The sequence below is a fragment of the Phoxinus phoxinus genome (assembly GCF_949152265.1).
Source record: "Phoxinus phoxinus genome assembly, chromosome: 3".
NCBI lineage: Eukaryota > Metazoa > Chordata > Actinopteri > Cypriniformes > Leuciscidae > Phoxinus > Phoxinus phoxinus.
In genome coordinates, this window is record NC_136878.1 from 31,020,514 (window position 1) to 31,044,565 (window position 24,052).

The window sequence follows — 24,052 nt, forward strand, 5'->3', positions numbered from 1 at the left end:
ATGGAGCTGACAGAAGCTCTGCTCTCTGACCTTGTAGAGCCTCACATCTGAACACTGTATGAAAGAGCACATGGGGCATTAGCTACTAGTGAGTTTGCCCTGAGCTCTGCAGTTTACGGTCCTCCCTGCTGTTCTGGTGGCGAGTCCCTGGAGCATGAAAACTTAAACTGCCACTAAACCCTGTGACCTCCTGCAATAGTCTATTTGCAATTCTAAAACACACTTTATGTAACATGCTACTCAGTCTTGTTATTTCGTCATTCATGACAGATTGTAAGCGTAATGGATGACAGCTCACCCCAGGCCAGAACGATGTATCTGATAGGAATGTAGTACACCACAAGAGTGACCGCACACAGGGCTGCTATGGCCAGCCAGCTGAGGAAAGGCACAGTCCAGTTGAAAGTACTGAGAACAGAGAAAAGGATGAGTTGTCATGTTACTTATTCTACACAGACTTACACCGTGTCTACACTGGATGCGAACAGTGCAACGCAACTGGATGCAGCACAACATGACGGCACTCCAAAAAAAAATATGCCCCATTCAATTTCTAACATACTTAATGCAAATGTGCTACTTCCGACAACGGTGTCTACAATGGATGCATCAAACTGAAAGCTACAAATCCATTTGTACTATCAAGCTGTTGCAGCCCGACATAGGTCACACCTGGTGTAGACACGGCATTACACTTTTTAATGTGAGTGGGGCCTTATAAAATTTTACTATAGTTGCAATATTTTCTATCAAAACAGCATCGTTATAAAAACACCTGTAAAACAATTTTTAAAGCACTTTATTTTACAGTCCTGTTCCCCATGTACATAATATGTACTTATTATAGTAATTACAATAAGTGGGTAATAACTAGGTAGTAATCCTGAACCTAAACCTAACCTTAACCTACAGTATGTAGTTTCCTTATATATATACACCAGTACTTTCTTAGGCAAGTACACTGTAAGTAGACATACTGTAAAATAAAGTGACATGTACTGTACCATATCAGTACAATGATAATACTTTTTTGGAGTAACTACCAGGTAAATAGCATGGCACAGAAAATTGACAATGATTCAGTGTCATGGTAATAATAATAATACAGTATTACAAGGTATAGTATTACTATCTCATACGAATGCTATGTTATATGAAGGAGTGGTAAACTCGGTTAGGGGTCATTCGACCATAATTTTCATTCGACTATATGCACTATAATAACATATGGGGTTGGGAGACTATCTTCATCAATACTTTTGTCTGATTTTGCACTTTTTCTAGTGAGATCTTCATTGAGGATGCTAACAGGGTAAAAACAAACTAAATTCAAGATGCATTACCATTCCAAACGATTGAGGTCGCTAAGATTTCTTAAAATGTTTTTGAAAATAGTCTCTTTGCAGCTGATACAAAAATACGGTAAAACAAGTATAATATTGTGAAATATTAGTACACTTTAAAATAAAATATTATATTTTAATACATTTTAAAATGTAATTGATTTCTGTGATGGCAATGCTGAATTCCCACTAGTCATTATTCCAGTCTTCAGTGTCACATGATCCTTAAGAAATCATTGTAATACAAGATTTTTATTATTATTATTGAAATCAGTTGTGCTGCTTAATATTTTTGTGGAAACTATGATTCTGTCATGTGTAGAAAGTGTTAAAAAAAAAAATCAGTATTTGTTTGAAATTACTACTGTACTACTATATAATATGTTACTACTATATTACATTTCAAATGTTTTTACTATCACTTTTGTCAATTTAATGTGTTATTGCTGAATAAAAGTAAAAACGAAAATCTTACTGCCCCCAAACACCTTTTTAGGTACATTTGTCTTATGATGTTTGGAAAACAAGATTGCAAAAATCATATTCCTAATCAGTATTTTTTTTGTGTAAGCAAGTGTGTGTGTTTGTTTGAGTGTGATGTGACAGAGGTTGGCACGGTGGTGCCCACGTGTCTGCTCAGGCACAAGAAGCGAGAGCCGAGACTTACTTCTTTATCCTCTCACCATAGGAGGCCACTTCATCTAGAGCATTCTGTACACTGATACACACATCCTGAATGGCATACAGCTTGTTCATGAAACCCTTTCTCTCTGAGTCCTAAAAGAATGAGAGGGAGAGAGAAAGAGAGAGAGGCTGGGCAAATGTATTTTTTTTTTCTCACACAGCTGAAAGAGCATGAGAAGCATCAAAGGCTTGGGAAAGCTCTTTTCCTCTCCAAATTCTCCATTCTGCAATAGACATGTTTAAAATGAATCACACTTTGTGTATCAATAAAGAGAAGAATATTTATTCTAATACTTTTTTTCAGAGAGAACTAGCTATGTTTGGTAACCAAGTTTTAACAATGGTGACATCATTGTGGCCATCACCATCATTACTATGAGCATCAAAAATCTTTTCTTTTCAACTTTTGATGGCCTTCAACTGGCCACAAGAACCTCAAAAGTAGGCGTCAGATCAATGTTTCCACAGTCAAAAGGCTCTGCTTTTATTCTATAAGAAGAGTCATGCAACAATTGGGTTGACACAGAATGCAGTGACTGAGTGTGGACACAGACAGAGACTGTTGTAGTGCATTGATGTGCTGAGACAAACAAACACGTACACTTCCGTACACTTAAACCCTTAAAGAGAAAGTTCACACAAAAATAGACAATCTGCAAAACATCTCATTTGAGTTTCACTACGGAAGCAAGTCATACAGCTTTGAAATAAAAGTACAAGATTAAAATTCAAAATTCATCCATTTAACCTACTTTCCTTCTATTGGACAACCTTTTGAAGAGAACAGAAATCCTGGCCTATTAGCAATGTGAAAACTCAGCTACGTCCAGATTCCCAAACCCTGACACAGGCTATGCCCCTCCGGAGGGCCTACACAAACGGACTGGCAGCACTTAAGAAGAACAAAATGTCCTGGCGAAATGGACTCAGAGAGAGGGCACTGCCATGCAGCAGCGAGCATTACTATGCCTTTGCCCTGGGTCTGCTTTATGAGAGCTCCAGGCCTCTGCTCAACCCTGCCCAGGTTTATCTGGAAGCACTTCAGTCGCCATCCTCAGGCCTTTCATGGAGATCAATTGAAATGTCACTGCAGTGGATCATGTCCACAATGAGACGACCAGCAACTGAACCTCTGGATCAAAACCCACTGTGCGAATCAAAGCAGCAAAAGAGGGAGCTAGTGTCATAGAGACGCTAGCATAAGACGCAAGTGGATACCACAAATGATTTGCATTTAAAAGAATAGTTCATCCAAAATTGTAAATCCTGTCATTGTTTACATACACTTGTGTTGTGTCATGCTCCACAGAAGAAATTCATTCAGGTTTGGAATGATGTGAGGGTGAGGAAATGATTACTGCTTTCCATTTTTGGATAGAACTAACCTTTTGGCGCACACCTAGTATGCTTAAATGTGTAGCAGGTTTTGGCATGCTTGAGTCACAGTCTTCATCTGTCTGTCCAAGCCCAATGCCCAAATTAATTTTCTGTAGGTTTAAATACACATCATGTGTCGGCTCTGAAAGACAGAGTGACGCAAGCGCACAACAAGGAGATTAACACCTTTACAAGCGGGACGTGTCTACAGTCAAAATTAAATGTTCTCAATCTGTTTGACTCTAAGGCCACTCTTAGTACAAGACAATATTCAAATGCCTTCTTAAAAAATTTTGGTCAATTTAATGTTTTTTAATCTTTAGTGGTTCTGCACTCCTGGTTGATTTCTACACACAGAACAGGTATGTAAAATGGTATATACAACTCATGCCAACAGTGAAGCAATGAATGAGACTGGTACTGGAATGTCCTCCCAAAAATGATGAAATATGCTTATAATACAGAGATGGGTCTCAGGAAAACCCAGATCAAACTGTCTGTACTGCCTCAACACACAGAGTGTCCCATCCATCTCTCATGCTTTGTACTGGATCCCACATTTGAAAAATGAAGCCCAGTATGGCCTGCATAACCACATCGCCTTCCCAAAAAGCCACACAAGACAAATAGATATAATTAGACCGCGTCCCAGGGTTATTTTTCTTAGCAAATATTTAACAAGACTCCCCTGTCCTGACTCCCATCTGGTTTGCGTTATCAAGCGAAACAAAAGTCCAACATACACTCCATTGTATCGGCCGCTATATGAGAAAAGAAGACTTTGAGGGACAAGGTATCGGTGTGTGTGCGAGTACGAGCGAGCCAGCGAGGGTGGAGGTGCAGGTCATGGGTCTCTACAGTCTAAACCATTACCACATGGCCCTCAAACCGTGAGCTAACTCCGATTTCCTGCCTTCAAAAGTGGATTGAGGAAGGCAGGAGGTTGGAATAACACTAGCCTGGGGAGAGGCTTGTTTTCACTGCTCCTCCGCACTTCTCTCACACACACATAAACACGCTCACACCGCTACGAGCCGAGGAGCAACCTGCCGCTGTGGATCCTGGCTGAGCTGTGGGCCGCTGGAGCGACACATGGGCATTCCATTACCTCGGGTCCTCTTCCTCACGTATGCGGACACACGTCGTGACACAGCAGGAGGCACACTTGATGTCAGCGGGCAAAGGGAAATTGATATTTAGTCAAAATCAGTTCTGTTTAAAGTGTCTTCCAACAGTGCAGCCAAATCTGAACTCTTCTAAATGCACAATGTCAAAATGTAAAGAGTTTGAATCAAGCGATATCACACGCTCTACTGAATATCAGCACTGCTGTAGGACACTGTACATTACAATTTCAGTGACTTTCAATTTGAGACTTTTAACCTGCAGTTCTATAAACAACACATTTAAGGGTCAATGAAACATAAGTGTCCATGATAAACAAAAGGGAAAATCTAGTTTAAAATACATAATAGTTTTAAGCTTTGTATTTATATGTTTGTTTTATATGGTTTTGAAAAACTTTTTCAAACCACTACATTTTGAGTCATTAAATTGAAACTTTTCTTGAAAATGGTATAAAAGTTTTTCAAAATAATTTTACCATCAAATAAAAAGTAATTACATATTTTTTAAATATATTTTTAAAGTTAAAATTCATTTTTACAAATCAAGAGTTTTACAATCATGCTTTATTACTAATTCATGAATATATTATCTAATATATATATATATATATATATATATATATAAGATATGCTAGTCACAGATAATGTCAATCATAAAAGATATTCAAATTACCATATGTATGAATTGATGTTTTTTCTATTTTTGACCAGAAAATATTAAAAGACAAAAATAATGTCACATTGACACAAATATTGATTAGTATGTGGTCAGTTGCTTTTTTTTCTCTCCCACAATGGAAATAATGCTTACTATGGTTAAAGTTAGGATTAGGGTTTGGTTAAGGATTAGTTACTTGTAATTACGCATAATTTACTGTTATTAGTAAGTACATGTAACATAACTTAAGTGTTACCAAAGATGATTTTGTTTTTTTGTCCAAACTATAAATGCCACAGACGCAGTCGATAAGATCTAAAAAATCTAAACACCAGGCCATGTCACAAAGACCTTTTAAGCATTGTTCTCAAAAAGTGTCATTCTTAATGTGAAAACCGACTACCTGATTAATCTAACAACACCTTAATTACACTAAATGTTAAACAAGTTTGTGAAATCAGTGGTTGGCAAATAAATTAACAGACTCTTCCATTTTGAAACTACAGTGCCGACCAGCGTGTTCCCATTAAACTGTGTGTACTGTAAAACTGAGTGCAGCTGTCTGGGACCCCCTAGCGCATCCCTATTACCAAACTCCTTAGGGCTGCTAGTGCTGCAGGCAAGCAGAGGCAAGTCCATTCCAGCCAGTTCCAAACATCAGGCTATTCACACCTCAACGTCCCATCAGGAGGCTCCAACTCCTTCGCAATGGGCAACCAGCATAGCGGGAGACTGATGAGGTTGGCACAGACCAGGAAAGACACTTCGTAGAGGGCATATCTTGTTTGTTAACGACAGCAGGAGGGGGACCGATGTCCCAGGGGCGCCAAACTTCATTTACACCAAAGCCAGAGCCCCAACGCAAGAGGACGGACCCCCAGCCGGGCCTAATCCACACCCACACCCTTCTCTCGGCGTGTTCGGGGGGAGAGAAAACAAGATTCTTTGATCTACGCAGCACTAAAGGTGAGGGGAACAAAGGAGGCAGATAAGATAGAGATCAAGATGAAAATGAAATCATTTCACCCGGGCCGGGCTGCTCCCTGGATACGTGTATTATTTGTTTGTCTTCTCTCATTTCAAGCCAAAGGAGCGCTGACCCAGACGGGCAGAAGTAGAGAGCGATATCACTAAGGAAAAGAGTTCCACACCTCTGATGGCAAATAAAGCCAAGACAAGTCCCCTCAGACAGACGTGAGCCCACCTCTTATCAGCGAAAACATGAAACGAAAAACAACTTCTTTAAATAGACGAGTGCATTAATTTTCCAAAAGTAGTTCATTAGCACTTTATTCATAATGAATGGGACAGGGGAAGAGACGTACAGGGAAAGGCTTGTCAATGAAATTGTTCCTCGTCTTCGTGTCTGAGCACTTTGGGAGGTTAATTAAAATTGCAGTTTAATTAGATTTGAGGTGTGTGTCAGACTAAACGGAAACTCCCCTGACTGCCTGCTTGATCCCAATAACTTCTATCCCAAATACTGGATGCCAAAAGATATCCTACATCAAAAGGAAAACTATTCGCATTACTGTTTTTAAGGAGTAAATATAAACAAAAATCTTTTGACACAACCTCAAATACAACATCAAGAAAACCAGCAATTTACTCTTTGTGCATATGATGTTTGGGATTTTCCTCTTTGATTCTCCTAAAAAATAATCTAGTTCAATTCAACACTTGCAAGGTTTTATTTTTAATTTATATATAGATTTGTGCCTTATTTATAGGAAAGCAACAGCAAAGTATTCACAGAAAGAAAGAAAAAAATGGATGAATGGAACAGGAACAGGGAAATGGTGCAAACCAGGTTTGAACCTGTATCCATCAGAGGGCTATGAGTCAACATGTCATGGGTGTTTGCCACTGCATCACGGGTAATTTAACAAAACACCTGTGATATAGCATCACAACAAAACAAGAACTTCACGCACACACACACACACACACACACACACACGTATGTTTCAAACATTTGGGAATGTGACAGAAGTTCAGAGGCACTATCCTCATCTCTCAAATCCCCAGTTTCTACCTTTCCTCAAATCCCTTGTGACACTCCAAAAATAGGAGATTCTGAATGCCACGCAACAGTATATGACCATGAAGGCAGCAAAAAAAGCTATTGAGCTACTCTCTGGAGATCCACATGCCCTCACTGTGGCGTTCCCTCTGGAAACAGTATTCTGGGCCAAGGTCTAACAACAGTCTTTGTGACTCTTCAGCAGGTACTAAACAACATTCTGCTCATATTCAGAATGATGCCTTTTTAAGTGTTTGGGAGCAAATAAGGCAGGTTTTAATCCATTTATGCTGGGGCATCCAATTCTACTGCTGGAGAGCTCAGCTTCAATCCTAATTAGACACACCTGAACCAGCTAATTAAGGTCTTCAGGATCTCTAGAAACTTACAGTTAGATATAATTGGGCAGGTTGGAGTTGAACTCTCCAGGACGTTGGACCTCCAAGAACAGGATTGGACACCTCTGGTCTGTAGGCTATTTGCGTGCTTTACAAACTATGACAGCAAGTGAAAAGAGCAAGAGAGTGATTATACCAAAATTCACTCAATCAAATCAAACAAAAGTCTACTCCTACTAAAAATGGGTCTGTCCAGGCTAAACTAGCAAGACTTGGTCAACCAGCTTTCTGGAAGTTTATGATGATCTAAACAGTTTTTTTCATCAGAGACTACACAATATAAGTTTGATTCCGTTTGCTGTGAATTGTAGCTTACCAATCTATGTGGAGATCATTCAAAATGGTGTCTTTCATAATAGCAAATAAAGAGATATGCTGCACTCTTCACTTATGTTGAATATATATATGTCTGACCTTTAATTTTATGTATGGCCATTGCGTCATTTGCTCTCTCTGATCAGACACAAAAGGAAGGTTTTAGTCATGACAAGCGAGCGCCCTCAGTTTTAAGGAGCACAAAAAAAACTGAATCCACACTAGCACCCCATTGCCCTGAGCTCCCAACACATCCCTGAGCAATGACGTGCAGATGAATAACACCGTAAACAGGGAGAATAAGCTTTATTTTACGTCCGACCTCTGCTTCCCACTGCTCCCTGCTAAAAACAACAGCATTAGGCTCTAATGGATCCGCTGGAGAGCCGGGTTCACCTTCACCATTACTCCCCAGGCCTCCGCACCCAGCGGGCAAGGCACTCCATCAGCCCCAAGGTCAACCTGATAGTTGCCCCTGTTCTCCAGCCTCTCTGATGATGCCCCTCACCCCTGGAGCGACCCCCCCTCCTCACCTCAGATCGCTTGTGTTCCCCCTGCTCTCCTTGCCCTGTCCTATCTGGGTCCCTGGATGCCACCTGATGATGAATGGAGCACAATTAGCTCAATCCACCACTGCACTGGATTCGCCCTGCTCTCTCCATCTCGCAAAAATGAGGCCGTCAAACTGGGGAAACATCATCAAGCTGGGCACCAACAGGCAAACCAATATAGCTCATATGGATGTTCAAACCCACACATTTTCAAAGTTGACAACTCAGTAGGTGGTCAACAACAAACATTCAATATAATTAGGCCTGTTAAGAGTTCACATGAGGCGTTTGGACACGTTTCTTAGAGGGCAAAATATTCACAAAAAATATTTTCTATAATCTTTGTCAGATAGCCTGGTGGGCAGCACTCCGACATGTAGCACAGTTGGGTTTTGGTCAGCTCGACTTCGAGTCCCAGCTCGTGATCCTTTCCTGATTCCACATGCCTCTCTCCAACTTTGCTTCCTGTCAATTATCTATACCTGTTCCAATAAAGGGAAAAAAAAACACCATATGAAATAAAATCAAAACCAGTTTTGGAATGACACAAGGGTGCGTAAATGATGACAGAATATATTTATTAACAATCTATCTATCTATCTATCTATATATATATATAGTTTAAGTACTAAATAACCTAGTTGTCCTTACTAATTGGTTGTTGGACTAGACAATCAGTGTAACCCATCCCTAGAAAGTACTGTGGCATTTAACTATTTATCTCTTTAATGCTGTGTCCCATTACACTAAACAATCCAAAATGACACAAAGTCAGTGTGCTGAGATGCCATCTGCGAGTACATGTAGACGTTCTCAATATTTAAAAGTTTCCTTGAGGGATGCGCTTCTCAAAAAGATATAAATGGCAATGGCATCCCTCCACTTCGGAGACAAACTTCAATATACCCTCATTATTCATTCATAAACCATCTTCTTGGAAGCTGCTTTCCTTGACTATACAGCACAGGTTCAGTGTTCCTTTATTGTTATCTGAGCTGCAAATGAGTTTCTCATGAGATGAAGTCATCGAGTAAGCCATGTTGGGTCAGCCAGTGGCTGGCGCACTTGCTGTTTTGAAAAAGGTTAGTGACACCACAAATATGTATGCCCCAATGCACCCTCAATGCTTAGGTTAGTAAAGCACACTAAAACCTTTAAGCCAAAACCATAAGGAGAAAACCCAAACCCAAAAGCCACTACTTTCTACTGAGCAGGTTGTCATATCAAAGGGTTAGTTCACCCAAAAAAATTATTTCTCGTCGTAGTATTCTCGTCACTTCATAATATTAAGATTGAACAATTGTAGTCACATGGATGATGTCTTTACTGCCTTTCTGGGGCTTGAAAGGTGCAATGACATTGCTGCCTATCAGAAGGTCAGAAACCTCTCGGATGTCATCAAGAATATCTTAATTTGTGTTCCGAAGATGAACGGAATGGGTTTGGAAATGGGGTCTTTTAATGAGTGAATGTTTAACGACATGAGGGTGAATAATTAATGACAGAAATTTCAGTTTTGGGTGAACAACAAACCCTATAAGGTGACCTAGCATTAGCACCGACCGAACAAGTGTAGGAAGTTTCCAGCTATTCCAGAGTCCAAAAAATAACTATTGGTCACAAAGCTAGTTCTTCAAGATAAAAGAGGAAGAGTGACAACTGAGAACAAAGTGAAAGGTGAAAGGGAGCGACACACAACCCTGCTTGGCGTGACAGACGATGAGCCATAGAAGTGAGACACGGGGACATACGGACCACACTTACCACCATCACGCGAATCCACTCAAAGTGCCAGGAAGCCAAAATATCCGCAAGGATATGGCTTTCCGGCAGCCGGCCATCCTGGGAGGGGACTGAACCCGGCACCTTGTGGACCAGAATAAATTGAGATCTTTTTAAAGCAGGGCTACAAAAGGAAAAGAGTTAGACAAAAAAAAAAAAACATTGAAGGCTACTAGAATGGCTCCGGACCCTTGAGAGAGAAAAAAAAATCCACCTGATATAAAGGCAAAATAGAGAAATCAAACAATGAAGCTATTTTACACAACAAGACAATGCCCTGAGTGTGTGTAGGGTTTTTCTAATCTCTCTTTATTAGCCAAACATGATTAAAATGCAGTTCCTAGGAGCATCTCTCCCCTAAATAAAAAGAAAAGGGAAAAGAGCCAAGGAAAAAAAGTCAAAAGCATCTTTTACAGCATGAAGCTTTTCATCTTTTAGAGGCGCTGAGAAGAAAAGGAGCCAGAGAAGCACAAACATTCTCTCTTTCTCTCTGTATTCTCCTGAAGAAAGCCACGTTACCTGAGGATACGCATCGCATTTCACAAGCTCAATAGCCCCAGAACAAGTTTTCAGTCACAGTTTTTCAAAGTAATAAAAATAATCCCTAGCACACTCTTTAGTCCAATTACATACTGCCATGCAGCTATCGCCCAGATCAACCCCCTGCCTCTGCTCGGCTGGGTTTAACCCTCCGTGTGTTATCTCCAGATAAGGCTTGCTTGTAATGCTAGATTCTAGCGGACATAAATGTGCATGAATCGGGATCAGATTGTCAGTGTTTCACAGTGCAAACAGGTTAGCTTATGTTTCTCCCTGCTAAAGTGGCTGTGGTGTGGTGGAGAGAGTGGGTAAGAGTAGGCTAAACACTAAAAACAAGGTCAGGTCCAGAGAGAGAAAGAAAGAAACAGAAGAAAAAGAAACAAGAAATAATATTTCTTTAGCTTTCTTCCTTTATCACTTAAGACATTTTGCTCACAAGACATGTTGTATATTTAAAGACACTGTATACAGTAATACAGTAGATCTGAAAATGCATTTGGATCTTAGTATCTGAAAGCTATAGCTGGCATTAACATAAACTTCTTTATAGGGTCAGATTTCATGTTCAGGTCAACTACTGTCAAGGAAGATCAACAGTTTAGTGAATACACGAGTTTGGAGAGTATCAGAATACAAGAAATGGTAACACACTTAAAATACAAAATATACGAGTAACTACATTTCTTTGAAGTTGACATTGAAATAGTTGGTAATCTGTTTAAAGTTACATAAAAAATGGGTTAACTGAATGAATTAATATGAATTTTGTGGTGTTTTTATTTAATTAATTATTTAGTTCATTCACTCAGGAAAAAATCAATTATACAATCTACAAGGTTTTTTCTTCATTTATAAAATATAATATTTATAATATTTTACAGTATTTATAATAATGAATACTTTTATTAAGGTGGTTATTGGACTAGCAAATGCGTATTAGAATGATTTCTAAATGAGTGTGACAAAAAAATTGAGTAATGACTACTAAAAATGTACAGGAATTAGCAGGAATCAAAAAATGATAAGAATATAAAACATTAAAATAGAAAATAGTTATTTTCAATTGCAAAAATATAACACAATTGTACTGTTTTTACCACATTTTTTATCAAATAAATGCAGCTTTGGTGAGCATAAGAGACTTTAAATAGACAAAAAGTATTACCAGCCCAAAACTATTGAACTTTAATATGTATGTTTTATATAATATTAATATATATATATATATATATATATATATATATATATATATATTTTTTTTTTATAGCTAGCAACTTGAATAATAATTGCATTACACCCCGTTTATGGTACATATATTTAAAGATAACTCCATTGTCTTTCCACAGTTTGTCCGTGGGCTTGCGATCCATTGGCCAAGTGTCTGCATTTGCATACTTGTAGTATATATTTCTGGCCTAAAAGCTAAATTTAGATATTAATTCACAAAACTGAGACCTTCATGGAAACTGTTAAGCCTTTGACAACAAACAATATCCTTTTTTCCCTCTCTTTCTCTGTCACTGTTTTGCTTCACATTCATATTGAATGCTTGTTTATTTATAAGACATACAACATACGGTTACATGCCATTTTTAATATCCAGTCGAGCAGGCAGCACAATCGCGCTCACTTCCTAACAGCTGTTGGGCATGTAAGGAGGCGTGCGTGAGTTGTGGTAAGCCTGTGAGCATGACATGATTGCAGTGTGTATCTTATCTGGGGCGGCTCCTCCTCGGGCTGTGTGTGTATGTGTAGGACCATTACTCCAGTGCCCAGCCAAGCGTGCACTCCTAATCTCAGCACTCTTTCACCCTCTCTCTTTTACTCCCTGGAGACACTGGCGCTGTCATCCTGGCTGCTTCTTAGACGGAGCACTAACGCTGATTATCCCTCCGTACTCTCCGGACACATGTCTGCACAACACCTCTTCAGATGACATCACAAAAATAGCCATATTATCATATTATTAGCATGTGCAAGAAAAAATTACTGGAATAGTGACCTGAAAATTAATGGAATGCTGTAGTACAAGTTACTGAAAAATACATGTAAATAAACACACACACACACACACACACACACACACTCTCGTCATTACTTTCTTCTATAGAACAAAAAATGAGAGGTTTTGCAAAAATGTCCAGGCTGGCAAAACAGCGCCATAAAAGTTAATAAAAGTGGTCTTTCCATTTTGCACTATATCTAAAGACTTTTAAATAGGTTTGTTGAAGAAACAAATTGACACTTTGTCTTGTTGGGGCATAGCCAGAACTTTTTTTCAGGGGTGGCCAGGTAAGACCCAGTGATTTTATTGGGGTGGCAAAAAAAAATTAAGTTCTTAAAATCTAGAAAAAACAAGAATGCAACTGTGACATAGGTTGTATACCTTCACACATAAATGGATTTCATGTAACTGCACCTCAACAAATACTAAACTGGTCCCACTGCAATAACAGTTTTGCAAACCTACATATTACTATTCCTTAAGCCACTTTCCCAATATTGTCTGCAGCTCAAATTTGCTCCATACCATTTGAGCTTAAATGTAAGTGAACATTATTGTCAAGTAGTGAAACCTTGTTTTAACACAGGCTTCAGGAGCTCAAGGTTTAAAATACATTGATAGACTTTGCTTTTTTTTCCCATTGCCGTGTCTCGCGTTTTAAAAAAATGCACAATTGAGTTATGTGTGAAAGACCATTCCACTGCACTACTTCTCCATTGTAAATTTTTTTTTTCATTGATGGACGTGTTTGACTGTTGCGCTCATGTCTCGCTCTGCTGTGGTTTGTTAATGCTCGTAAAGCTGCTTCGCAAAGCGTGCTCTTACAGTGTTGCTATGTCCACTTATGGGCATCTTTGGGCTTGTTATTTTTTCCATATTAATAGTGAACTGCAAGTTGGAGTGTGAAAGTGGACTTTGTGCCAGTAGCTATGTTTCCATTCACCTATTTGTATGCGCATTTTGGGATATTGCAGTAAAAAACGCTGTATGGAAACGCCCAAAACCTGCATAAATTCAAAAAATGCGCATAAAAAACTTGTGCACTCAATTGACTCAGATAAACTTTTTATCTGATAAGAAAAAATGCTCATAAACTACGATACGAAAAATATTTACAGACATTCACCGAATTCCTTGATGTGCATCAAAAAAGACGTGACTTTGTGAGCGGACGGATCTCGTAGCACAGCATCTGAAATGCTGTTTTGAGCTCAATGCAAAATAACTTTATTGCGTTTAGTCTGTGCGCTCTGAGGCGCAAGTAATGTATTATATACAACATTATTATATACAAGCTTCAATCAGGGGTGGCACTGGCCTGAAAATCTGAAAGTTACTGAAAGTAGTAGCTATGTCCAATTTGTGGATTAATTATTCTGCTGAGTCAAATCTTTTCAAATGAATTCCAAATAATTGGTTGAACCAGTTCACAATATCTTTGTGAATCATTTATTTTTCAAATCTGACTGATTCAGTTCGAGTTCAACTCATTGACATAAGGCTTGTTCGGGTATACTTCATTTTCCGTGTTCCGCTCCGTCTCGCGCACAGTTGAGTGTGCAGGCCTTTCAAAGTATAATTATTTGGCCTTGAGCACGGAAAGACGCGTCCGGCGCATCTGCACTATCTAGTGGATTTTGTTTTCAAGCGCTCGAGTCACTCGCACATGTGCTGCTGTGTGCACACCATCCGCGCGGTCACATAAATTGGGCTGCACATGGACTGGTATACTTTGTTATACTTTGGGCTTTACGGTTTTGGACACAAGAGTTTACAAATTATCAACTTAAAGGGTTAGTTCACCCAAAAATGAAAATTATGTCATTAATGACTCACCCTCATGTCGTTCCAAGCCCGTAAGACCTCCGTTCATCTTCGGAACAGAGTTTAAGATATTTTATATTTAGTCCGAGAGCTTTCTGTCCCTCCATTGAAAATGTATATACAGTATACTGTCCATGTCCATAAAGGTAATAAAGACATCATCAAAGTAGTCCATGTGACATCAGTGGGTTAGTTAGACATTTTTGAAGCATCGAAAATAAATTTTTGTCCAAAAATAACAAAAACTACGACTTTATTCAGCATTGTATTCTCTTCTGGGTCTGTTGTCAATCTGCGTTCACGACTCCGCAGTGACAGTGCTGACTTAAGACGCTGCTGACGTGTTATCTGGTGCGCCCGAGCTTCGTTTACAGTGTGAGGGAGACGCACAATGTAAACAAAACAATCTTCGCAAACATGTCTAAGGATTTTGACACAGAGGAAGACTTGCATTTTTTTTGCCCATCCATATTTATTTGAACCCGAATACTACACGGACGAGATAACACATCAGCAGCGTCACTGCGGAGTCGTGAACGCAGATTGACAACAGACCCGGAAGAGAATACAATGCTGAATAAAGTCGTAGTTTTTGTTATTTTTGGACAAAAATATATTTTCGATGCTTCGAAAATGTCTAACTAACCCACTGATGTCACATGGACTACTTTGATGATGTCTTTATTACCTTTCTGGACATGGACAGTATACCGTATATACATTTTCAATGGAGGGACAGAAAGCTCTCGGACTAAATCTAAAATATCTTAAACTGTGTTCCTTAGATGAACGGAGGTCTTACGGGCTTAGAACGACATGAGGGTGAGTCATTAATGACATAATTTTCATTTTTGGGTGAACTAACCCTTTAACTTTTGGTCTGTTTCTCACATAAAACTATTTGCTTATTGCTTCGGAACACTTAAATAATAAGAATAAATAAGACATATGGGACCACTTTTAATCTTGTGCATCTTCTTTTTTTAATCTCATTTCATTGTAATTGCATGGAAAGGAGCGACCAGCACACTGTTCAAAGTGTCTCCATTTGTGTTCCACAGAGGAAAGAAAGTCCTATGGGTAAATAATGAGATGAGTCTGAGTAAATTATGATTTTTTTTAAATATTATTTTTATGTTAACTATTCCATTAAAAACAACACCATAGTTCTTCTCAAAATATTATCAGAGCAAGAAAGAGTAGGCTTCCAGCATCTGCTTTATGACAGGTGAGTATTAGATGCATAAAAACAAAGAAAGGTAATGAAAATACAAAACCTTTGCAAACTTTCTTTGGGAAAGCGGCTGCACACAAGTGCGAGGCAGCTGTGGCACAAGCGGAGCATTAGGCATGTTATCGTAGCGTACCCGATGCTACTGCTTAATTCCACACTAGCATATCTGAGAGAGGTTTAACAATGTGAGGCACATTCATTATCACCTGGATAATTACCTGACATTCTGCCTGTGTGTTTACATGTGTTTGGCGGAGCAGGTGTTAAAATATTTTGGCTGTTGTTGCCGAGATTGCTGATGAATTTGGTGGAGTCTGCGAACTCTCCAGAGAGCTATTCAGCACTGTAAACACACATGTACACATCTGCATGCACACACACTGGCACTAGCCTGGCAAAGAGAAAAGGAGAAGTGTGTGGCAAAGCATATGGCTTTAATGTCATGTACTCAGCATGCTTTTGCATACACCAACATCCAAATTGTTTAACCCTAAAATCCATGATCACAAAAAGTTCTGTAGAAGTTTTGAAACTATAGATTTCATGAAATCAAACCCTATTTACTTGCTCATTTATTGTAAAAAAAATAAAAAAATAAACGTTATTCAAAAAAATAACTTTTGTATTCATAATCTATCATCTAAATGTTCTCTTCTTGCTCTTCACAAATTACTTTTCCGTTGACGTCAATCTGAAAGTAGCAGCAGGAGATCGTTCCTCTCCCAAAAACCCCAAACTTATGTTTACAGGACTGCTAGCTTCAATTTGTGCTCTTTAAAGAAGCAAGGGATATTGAAGAGGTCCTTTGTGCTCAAGGCATTTCACTTCTGAATGCTTCTAAAATTTGAGGTAACACAAAATGACTGGCATTCATATAAATGTTTTGATGGAAATATATTCAGATAAATAATGTTGTTAATAATAAGTCTGGATTTTTATTTTCAAGTGATCTAAGATCAAAACTTAAAACAGTTTTAATGCAATTAGCTACAATTTGATAGTAACTTGCAGAGTAGCAAACAACAGTATTAAGTAGGCCTACTTTAAATTATTTAAAAGCAACAGCAATTTGATTTCACATAGCCAGGTGCTCTGCAAAAATCGTCCATTTTAAAACATTTTAACAATGTCACTTTCACTAACCTTGCTTTCACCTGATCTCTCTCTCTCTTCTTCTCCCTCCCCTTTTCTTGTTTTGGAACCAATTGCCTACTTGGGCAAAACAACTGATCCGTCCCCATCAATTAGTCTTGACTTTGGACTTTCATTAAGAGTAATTGACTAATATCTGCAGTGAGTCTGAAGAAAGACGCTTTTAACTATCACGAAACAGTTTGTTAAGTAGAAACACATGTCTTGGCTCAAACTATGCCTGCAAGAGGTCCCCAGTCCAATGCAAAACAGGTGCTTGCCATGTAATACCCCATTTAGCCCCTGGGGCAAAGGTTATGCAGCTAATAGCTTCCTAGTCGAGACTAAGGAAGAGCTGAAGACTAGGCCTAAACATCTGGGACATATTGCACATACTTGCAACATATGCTTCAAGTTCAATTAAAATGAGGCCTTGGCACATTTATCCATTTTTTTCCCCCTTTCCTTCATCCAGTGAAAGTGGTCCTACCCTGATGTGACCTCAGTATTTTACTGTTTGAACAAACAGAGAAGGTAATGAGTGTGTGAGGTCATCAACAAACTGACATGAGGAGAAGAAAAGTAAAGAGACCAAAAGAAAGAACTGCAAACTATTGTTGAGGAGTAACTAAAAGTATGGTATTATTGCAGCAATTTTTTCCCCAAATAGTGTGACTACTTATCTTCTTTATTTTATCTACATATTTTTACCAAGCTATCTAGAATCTGTGTAGCCTGACATGATTCTGCATCACTTTTCATCACATTAGTGCGCTTTACAGCAGAGCGATGCAAAGCCTATGTCATCTGTACCATTGGTAAGTCTGCTACAACTTAATGAAACTTAAATTAATAATATTTACAAATAAATAATTCATCATTAAAATAAATTATTCACCAATTCAACCTAAATATTTAGTAAAAATGCTTCCGTTTACCACTATGTTTTTACTTTTATTTTAAATATGAGGACAACTTTTTGTGCTTTAGTTGTATTTATTGTAAATAAATAAATATAGAAATTAATTTCAATTGAATTGTCTTTTTTTGTGTGCCATATAAATGCTCTCAGAGTGCAACAGTTACTGTCTAACCATTTAACTACAAACATTGTGTTCAAAAGCAAAAAGAGTAAATGAAAATTGATGAAAAATACAAAAATGTACAAAACTGTGTACTAAATGTCACAGTAATGAACTATGTAAGCTATGAAGCATTAAAAATGGTGCAATCAAATAAAAAAATAAGTTATGGTACAATACAAAATGATTGATTGATTGACTGACTGCAAGTATAAAATCCAATATATACAGTGTGTGTGTGTGTGTGTGTGTGTGTGTCTGTGTCTGTGTCTGTGTCTGTGTGTGTGTGTGTGTGTGTGTGTGTGTGTGTGTGTGTGTGTGTGTGTGTGTGTGTGTGTGTGTGTGTGTGTGTGTGTGTGTGTGTGTGTGTGTGTGTGTAAAAATACTTGTTGACTACTTGAACTTTGTGTAATTTGCCAAGCTATAGGCTAATCATAATTCAAAGTAGCCTCCTCAACACTGATGCAAACTCTAATGTTAACCATTTCAATCATTCTACCCAGTTATGAAGAATCAAAACAAAACTATGCAAAACTATGCAAACTAAGACAATGCAAAAGGAAAAAGATTAGGCAAAAGGACAGAGAGAGGACGTCAGAGAGGAAAAGTAGCCCTTCTCAACTTTCCAACAACTCAACTGAGTTGATCTAATCTGTCTGAAGGTACAACAGATCCTTGACATTAATACAGATACCAGTAATTCTTCTGCAGGCGACCTTCTACTTCATGTGCTTTAAGTCCACTAAAGAGGAATGTATACAAGATGTCATAGGTTATGTTTTCATCTTTATAATTTCAAATCGCTCGAAAAATGAACCAGACAAATTTCCAGACAAAATGCACGAGTGCTAGTATTTTGCCGAGCAATAACATGAATCTGACTGCTCCGAACCATTAAAATGCTTTGTGAATGCTGCTGGGGCATTTGGCCTGAGGTCATTTGAATGCTATTAATTGCACTTCAAAGGCCTTAAGAAATATCAGAAGCGCAACACAGAGACCCTCAAGCCAAGTTTATTTATGCCTATGTGGTTCCCCTTTATTCTTGGTAAAAAGGAAACATATACTGGAACTTTCTAGACTTCAGACACTAGCATCTCTGACAGACTAGCTGTGGACCTTTACTACATAAATGTGGCGGAAAATGTTAAAAAACACTAAGAAAAAATAACAATGACCTATTGGTATTTGAGTCAAACGTGAGAACTACTGCATTTTCAAAGCATTACACTTTAGAGAACATTTGAGTATTAAATATATATACGGTGTTGAAATAAATGTTTGAGAGTGGCACCGATAATTACCTTGTCATCTCTGTCAAAGTCTTCCTCCTCGTCCTCCAGCAAATCCTCCACAGCTTGCTGATGTGCATTGTGAAGAGCAGAACAAAAGAGAAGAGGAAAAAAGGGGGGGGGGGGGTAAAAAAGAAGAGGAAAACAAAACAAAGAGAAAATCAATTTCACATGTACACTTAGGAACATCTCCACATCTTCAAGTGAAAACAAATAATAGCACATAGTCCTCTGATAGAAAGCAACCCCTCTGAGTCTGACCTCAGTCTCTAAAGTCATCAGTTGTGTCCTCTTGTCCATAAGGTTAAAACCTCAATAGAGCCTTTGGCAAAGGGAGGCTGATGACATAGAACGTTAACTATGTGCTTCAGTGGACCAGATCCAGGCCAACAATGGTCCCTTCAAAACCCCTTCAGGTTTTCATCCTTAACTCAAGCACACAAAGAGCCGTATGCCCATGACCTCAAGAAATGCTGCAGGCTACTCGATTCTCTCAGAAGAACATACAAAAAAAATGATGAATAGAGTGACGCTGAGAATATTGAGAGCAAGATAGAGGTCAACTAATCGTTTAGCTGTGTGAAAGGCACAATTGAACTAAAGGTGAATTTATATGAATGCACACATACAGTATCAAAAAACAAGTCAGTTTATATTTCAGTGTATAAATCTGTTTGTACCATATGCTAGTTAGTCCTAACCCCACCCCCTTAAAACCTAAACCCATAACTTATCCAGAAAATCAGTAGAAAATCAGAAATGGCAGGTGAATAACACTGATGTACAGTAGAAGCACCTAAACCTGGTTGTAAGCCTAAACCAATTATAATTGGATGATTGGAATTTTGTTCCAGGATCAACAAAGATTTTAATCCAGGAACATGTTGTACTAAGTGAATTTACATTCATAGAGAATACCATAAAAGTGGGCTCTTCTGATTAAGACTAGAAAGCAACCACTTCATAAACCACCTAGAATATCCCAGCAACCACCTAACAACACCCTTGAAACTGCAGGATCAACATGCTACACAACCACTCAGAACACCTTAGCAATACATGGCAACCACCCACAACATCATAGCTGTGAATTTTGCACAGACAAGTAGTATTTGCACTATTAAAATGTAAAAATCTACTTAAAATAATAAAATAAACCAGATCACTAAATTACATTTGCGTCACATTTATTCATTCTTGGGTAAGTGCATCCGTTGAGTTTATAGAATATAAAATATGCCACATATGTTTTACTCTCACAAACAGAAAAAAAAAAAAACTTCCTGTGTGAGCTGGTAATTTGGCAGCATTAATTATTCAGATCTCATTGGCTTGTTAATCAGAACTCTAGACACCAAAATAATCAGACGATATGTTGGCACATAAATAAAGAGTTTATCTCGGTCAACTGAAAACATTATATTTGGCCTCCGTGGCTCACAGGAGCCCAGAGGAGTGTGTATCACATGTCTGTTTTTGTTGCCGGAGGACTGAAAAGACATAGATCATTATTTCTCTTCTTGTGGTTCCTCCTGTCAATCCTGCATCAAAGCTTCAAGGTCATGTGTGTGCATGTGTGTATTTACATACGACAACTCGAGCTTATGAAAACACCAAAAAGCTATTGGGAAGGAATACATCTTTTTGATGAAATTTTTTATTTTTTTTTGGCTCATTGCATTTCATCAGTTTTTTTGTGACATCCAAAAATTGTTACTTAGCAAACAATAGCTTTTGTTCCTTTGTCTTGTCTAAAAGAGAGAGTGTATGGCTGCTATAAGCCTCTTATGTAAATGCAGCCTGCGGCAGAAACAAAAGGAGGGTTCAGGATAGATACACGGAGTGCTGCGAGGAGACTAGCGATGGTGTTTTGCGGAAGTCTAATAGTGCACAGATCGACTAGGAGAGCAATGTAGCTCCAGCGCTAGGTTAGCCAGAGGTCATATGCTGGGAAAAAGAACTTGGAGGAAGTTGAACTTCAAGCAAACCTACAGTAGCTTGAACCCGAAAGTTCGACAGTCAATATGTCTCACTTGCAGACAGAAATCCAGACTAAAATAGCATCAGAGCCAGACTTTAAGTCCATTGTTTGGCCTTTCGGTTAGCAGCAGCACCATCTCCAGACCAGCGGCGTGACATCCATCCTGGCGAGTTAATGCACTTTCTCTTGCCTTCTGCCATCAGTGGAGGAAGAACCCTGCTATCTGCACCTTTAATTCTAACCTTCCCTGTGACAGGTGCACTGGGAATAGACGCCCTAGCTAGACAAGCCATCCAACATGAAGATATGCACTTTCATTTTTTTCTCTTGCCTCTCAGCTCTCGCGCTCTCCCCTCCTCCAGCTCTTCTTTGAAATGTGAGACATCTCTAGCGTCTCCAGCTGCTCAGGGGCTGGCCCTGCTTTGTATGCCGCGTGTGGACGAGAGGCCCGGGAGAGCCCAGGCCTGGAAGGCTGATAAGGGCTCTCGCCGGAGCACATCGAGCCCAAACAGCCTCTTCACAGGCTGTCAGAGCCCTGCTGGTCAGAGGGAGGGCTTGAGTTTTTGCCAGCACTGGCTGACTGTGGTCTGACCTCTGTAGGGGCTCAAGTCAAAGAGTATGACTGCTGGCGATAGAAGAAACTCTGTTTGTGCGAAGTATTACGTTTCAATAAGAGCGGTCACGATTCAAATGTGAGGACAATGGGCAAAATAATAGCTGGGATGTGTGGGAGAGAGACGGAGCAGCCAGTACGTCTCTTTGGGGCTGAGCTGTACAGGGCACACGGGCTGTTAAAAGGAATCGCCAGGGTCACGCGTATCCAGAAGCCGCGGGAGTCAGCGGTGTCGTTGGTCCCACAGCTCGAGCTCCACTGTAATCCGCAGCAGCCCCGAACCCACAGGACCCAGAAAAACACTCTGGCTTTCTGTTCCGTAAATAAACCCGGCTTCCCGAGACAAGCCTGCGTCAACAATGGCGACGGCAGCCGTGACAAAAATCACACGGCTCTGCAGTGTTGTTAGCAAAATCACGGGTACAAAAGTTCACAAAGATGAAGTTCAGGAGCTGCCAAAGTCGCTCCCCGCCTCGCCTCCAACCTCGCCTGCGAGCCGCGGCGGCACGGGGGAAATCAGCAGGGCAACAAACGCTGCCAGTTCAAAGTGACGTGACCTTTTGATTTTGTCACCTGTCAGGGGCTGGCACGGAGGAGCGGAGACGTGTCTGCCAGGCGCGGGTGAAGCGCTGTCTCGCTAACGGGGGCACGGCGCTGGAAGAGGTGGTACCACTGAGGTGGATTAAAGGCCTAGAGCACCTCTCGGCTCCTCTTCTCACTCTTCCTCATCCTCTCCTGGCCCTGCCGTCACACTTCTTGCTTTTTTGTTGTCCCTGTTGAGCCCGCAGCTGAAACACCAGCCTGAGAGTAAGACAAGCTCTACCATGAAGCGCCTCTAGGAGCACGGCTGGCAGACAGACTCTTGCTCTGGTTCTCTTTATGTTGTCGTTTCGTGATTGACACTGGAGGTGGGCTTGACAGGCCTTCGTATCCCGCCACAGCAGCCCACCTGTACCAGCATATCCTTTATTCATGAAGCTCCATCCAGGGCTGTTTGTTTTTCAAATTACACACACCGGAAGAAAAAGACAAAACACTACTCAAACCAGACAAAACAAAAGGTTGGAAAAAGTTTATTTGCTAACTTGCTCTGTTTCATGTGAGGAAATAAGCAAAAGTAGACTAGAGAACACACAGTTATAGGTTTGATCTAGTCGGTCTTCATATGTTTACAAAAAGATTGAACTAAAGGTGAAGTGTAATTTATCCACCACTGGCAGCATTTTGTAATGAAAGCAGTGTTTACACTCGTTGAGAAGTCATTTGCATGGGATAGGGAAAAAGGTAGTTTAACATCTAATGCCATGTTCATGTTTCACCTTTAAAGTTTGCATGAAATGTAAATTCACTCCATTTAAATTCACAAATTTTTTATTTATTTATTTTTTATCTTGAATTTTTAATCAGAATGTGGATCATCCGGTGAAATGACAGATGTCTCTCTGGTGACGTACGTGCTGCACTTCTCCAATCATTTAGTCTGCTTAAACCCCACCCCTTTCTTACAAAGAACTGAAAACTTGTATTCAGATCTGCCTGCAGCCAATCAACATCACATGGCTAGACCCAAGTCCCTGACCGAATTTGTTTTCTTTCCAATAATCCATATGTACATCAAAATATGGAAGAACATTTATTTTCACTTATGGTGTTACATTATGATCAGAACTTTAATTTTGTAACATTAAATTACCGACTTTGTTCTCTATAACATCTCTAACCTGAAACAAAATGTAAAAGAAACTTATTCAGATGATAGTTGTTTCATTCAACGTTATTGTCCAGCTTTGGCTGAAAACTGGTCTAGATTCAAGAGCTGGTAGATGAAGACACACAAAAGAAAGACAATTCAAATTATGAAAGAAAACACTGAAAATTATTGAATCATTGAATTAGAATTACATTTTTTTCACTTTCTAAAGAAAATGTAATTGGTGCCATTAAAATTGCCATGATGTGCTGGGTGGTTACCAAGGTGTTGCTATGTGGTTGCTAATGTGCTCTTAGTGGTTTTAGCATGTTGCTAGCAAATAATTGGATGTTCTGGGTTGCTGCTACTGTAGGTGTTTGCTATGGGGTTAAGCATGGTTGA

The 24,052-nt window shown here is 39.3% G+C and overlaps 1 protein-coding gene across 9 annotated transcripts in view; it reads right to left on the bottom strand.

Annotated features, from left to right (window-relative positions):
- The window catches only part of mctp1a (multiple C2 domains, transmembrane 1a), a 221,340-nt gene that overhangs the window by 16,495 nt on the left and 180,793 nt on the right, over nucleotides 1–24,052 (bottom strand). For 5 of the 9 annotated variants that reach the window (XM_079607523.1, XM_079607522.1, XM_079607526.1 and 2 more), the window contains 4 exons: nucleotides 19,379–19,435; nucleotides 10,241–10,342; nucleotides 2,011–2,120; nucleotides 299–408 (listed from right to left, as the gene is read on the bottom strand). In XM_079607523.1, coding sequence (XP_079463649.1) covers nucleotides 299–408; nucleotides 2,011–2,120; nucleotides 10,241–10,342; nucleotides 19,379–19,435 — 379 coding nt within the window. The remainder of the gene's footprint in view (nucleotides 1–298; nucleotides 409–2,010; nucleotides 2,121–10,240; nucleotides 10,343–19,378; nucleotides 19,436–24,052) is intronic. The other 4 variants (XM_079607525.1, XM_079607524.1, XM_079607529.1 and 1 more) reach the window with 1 other exon arrangement.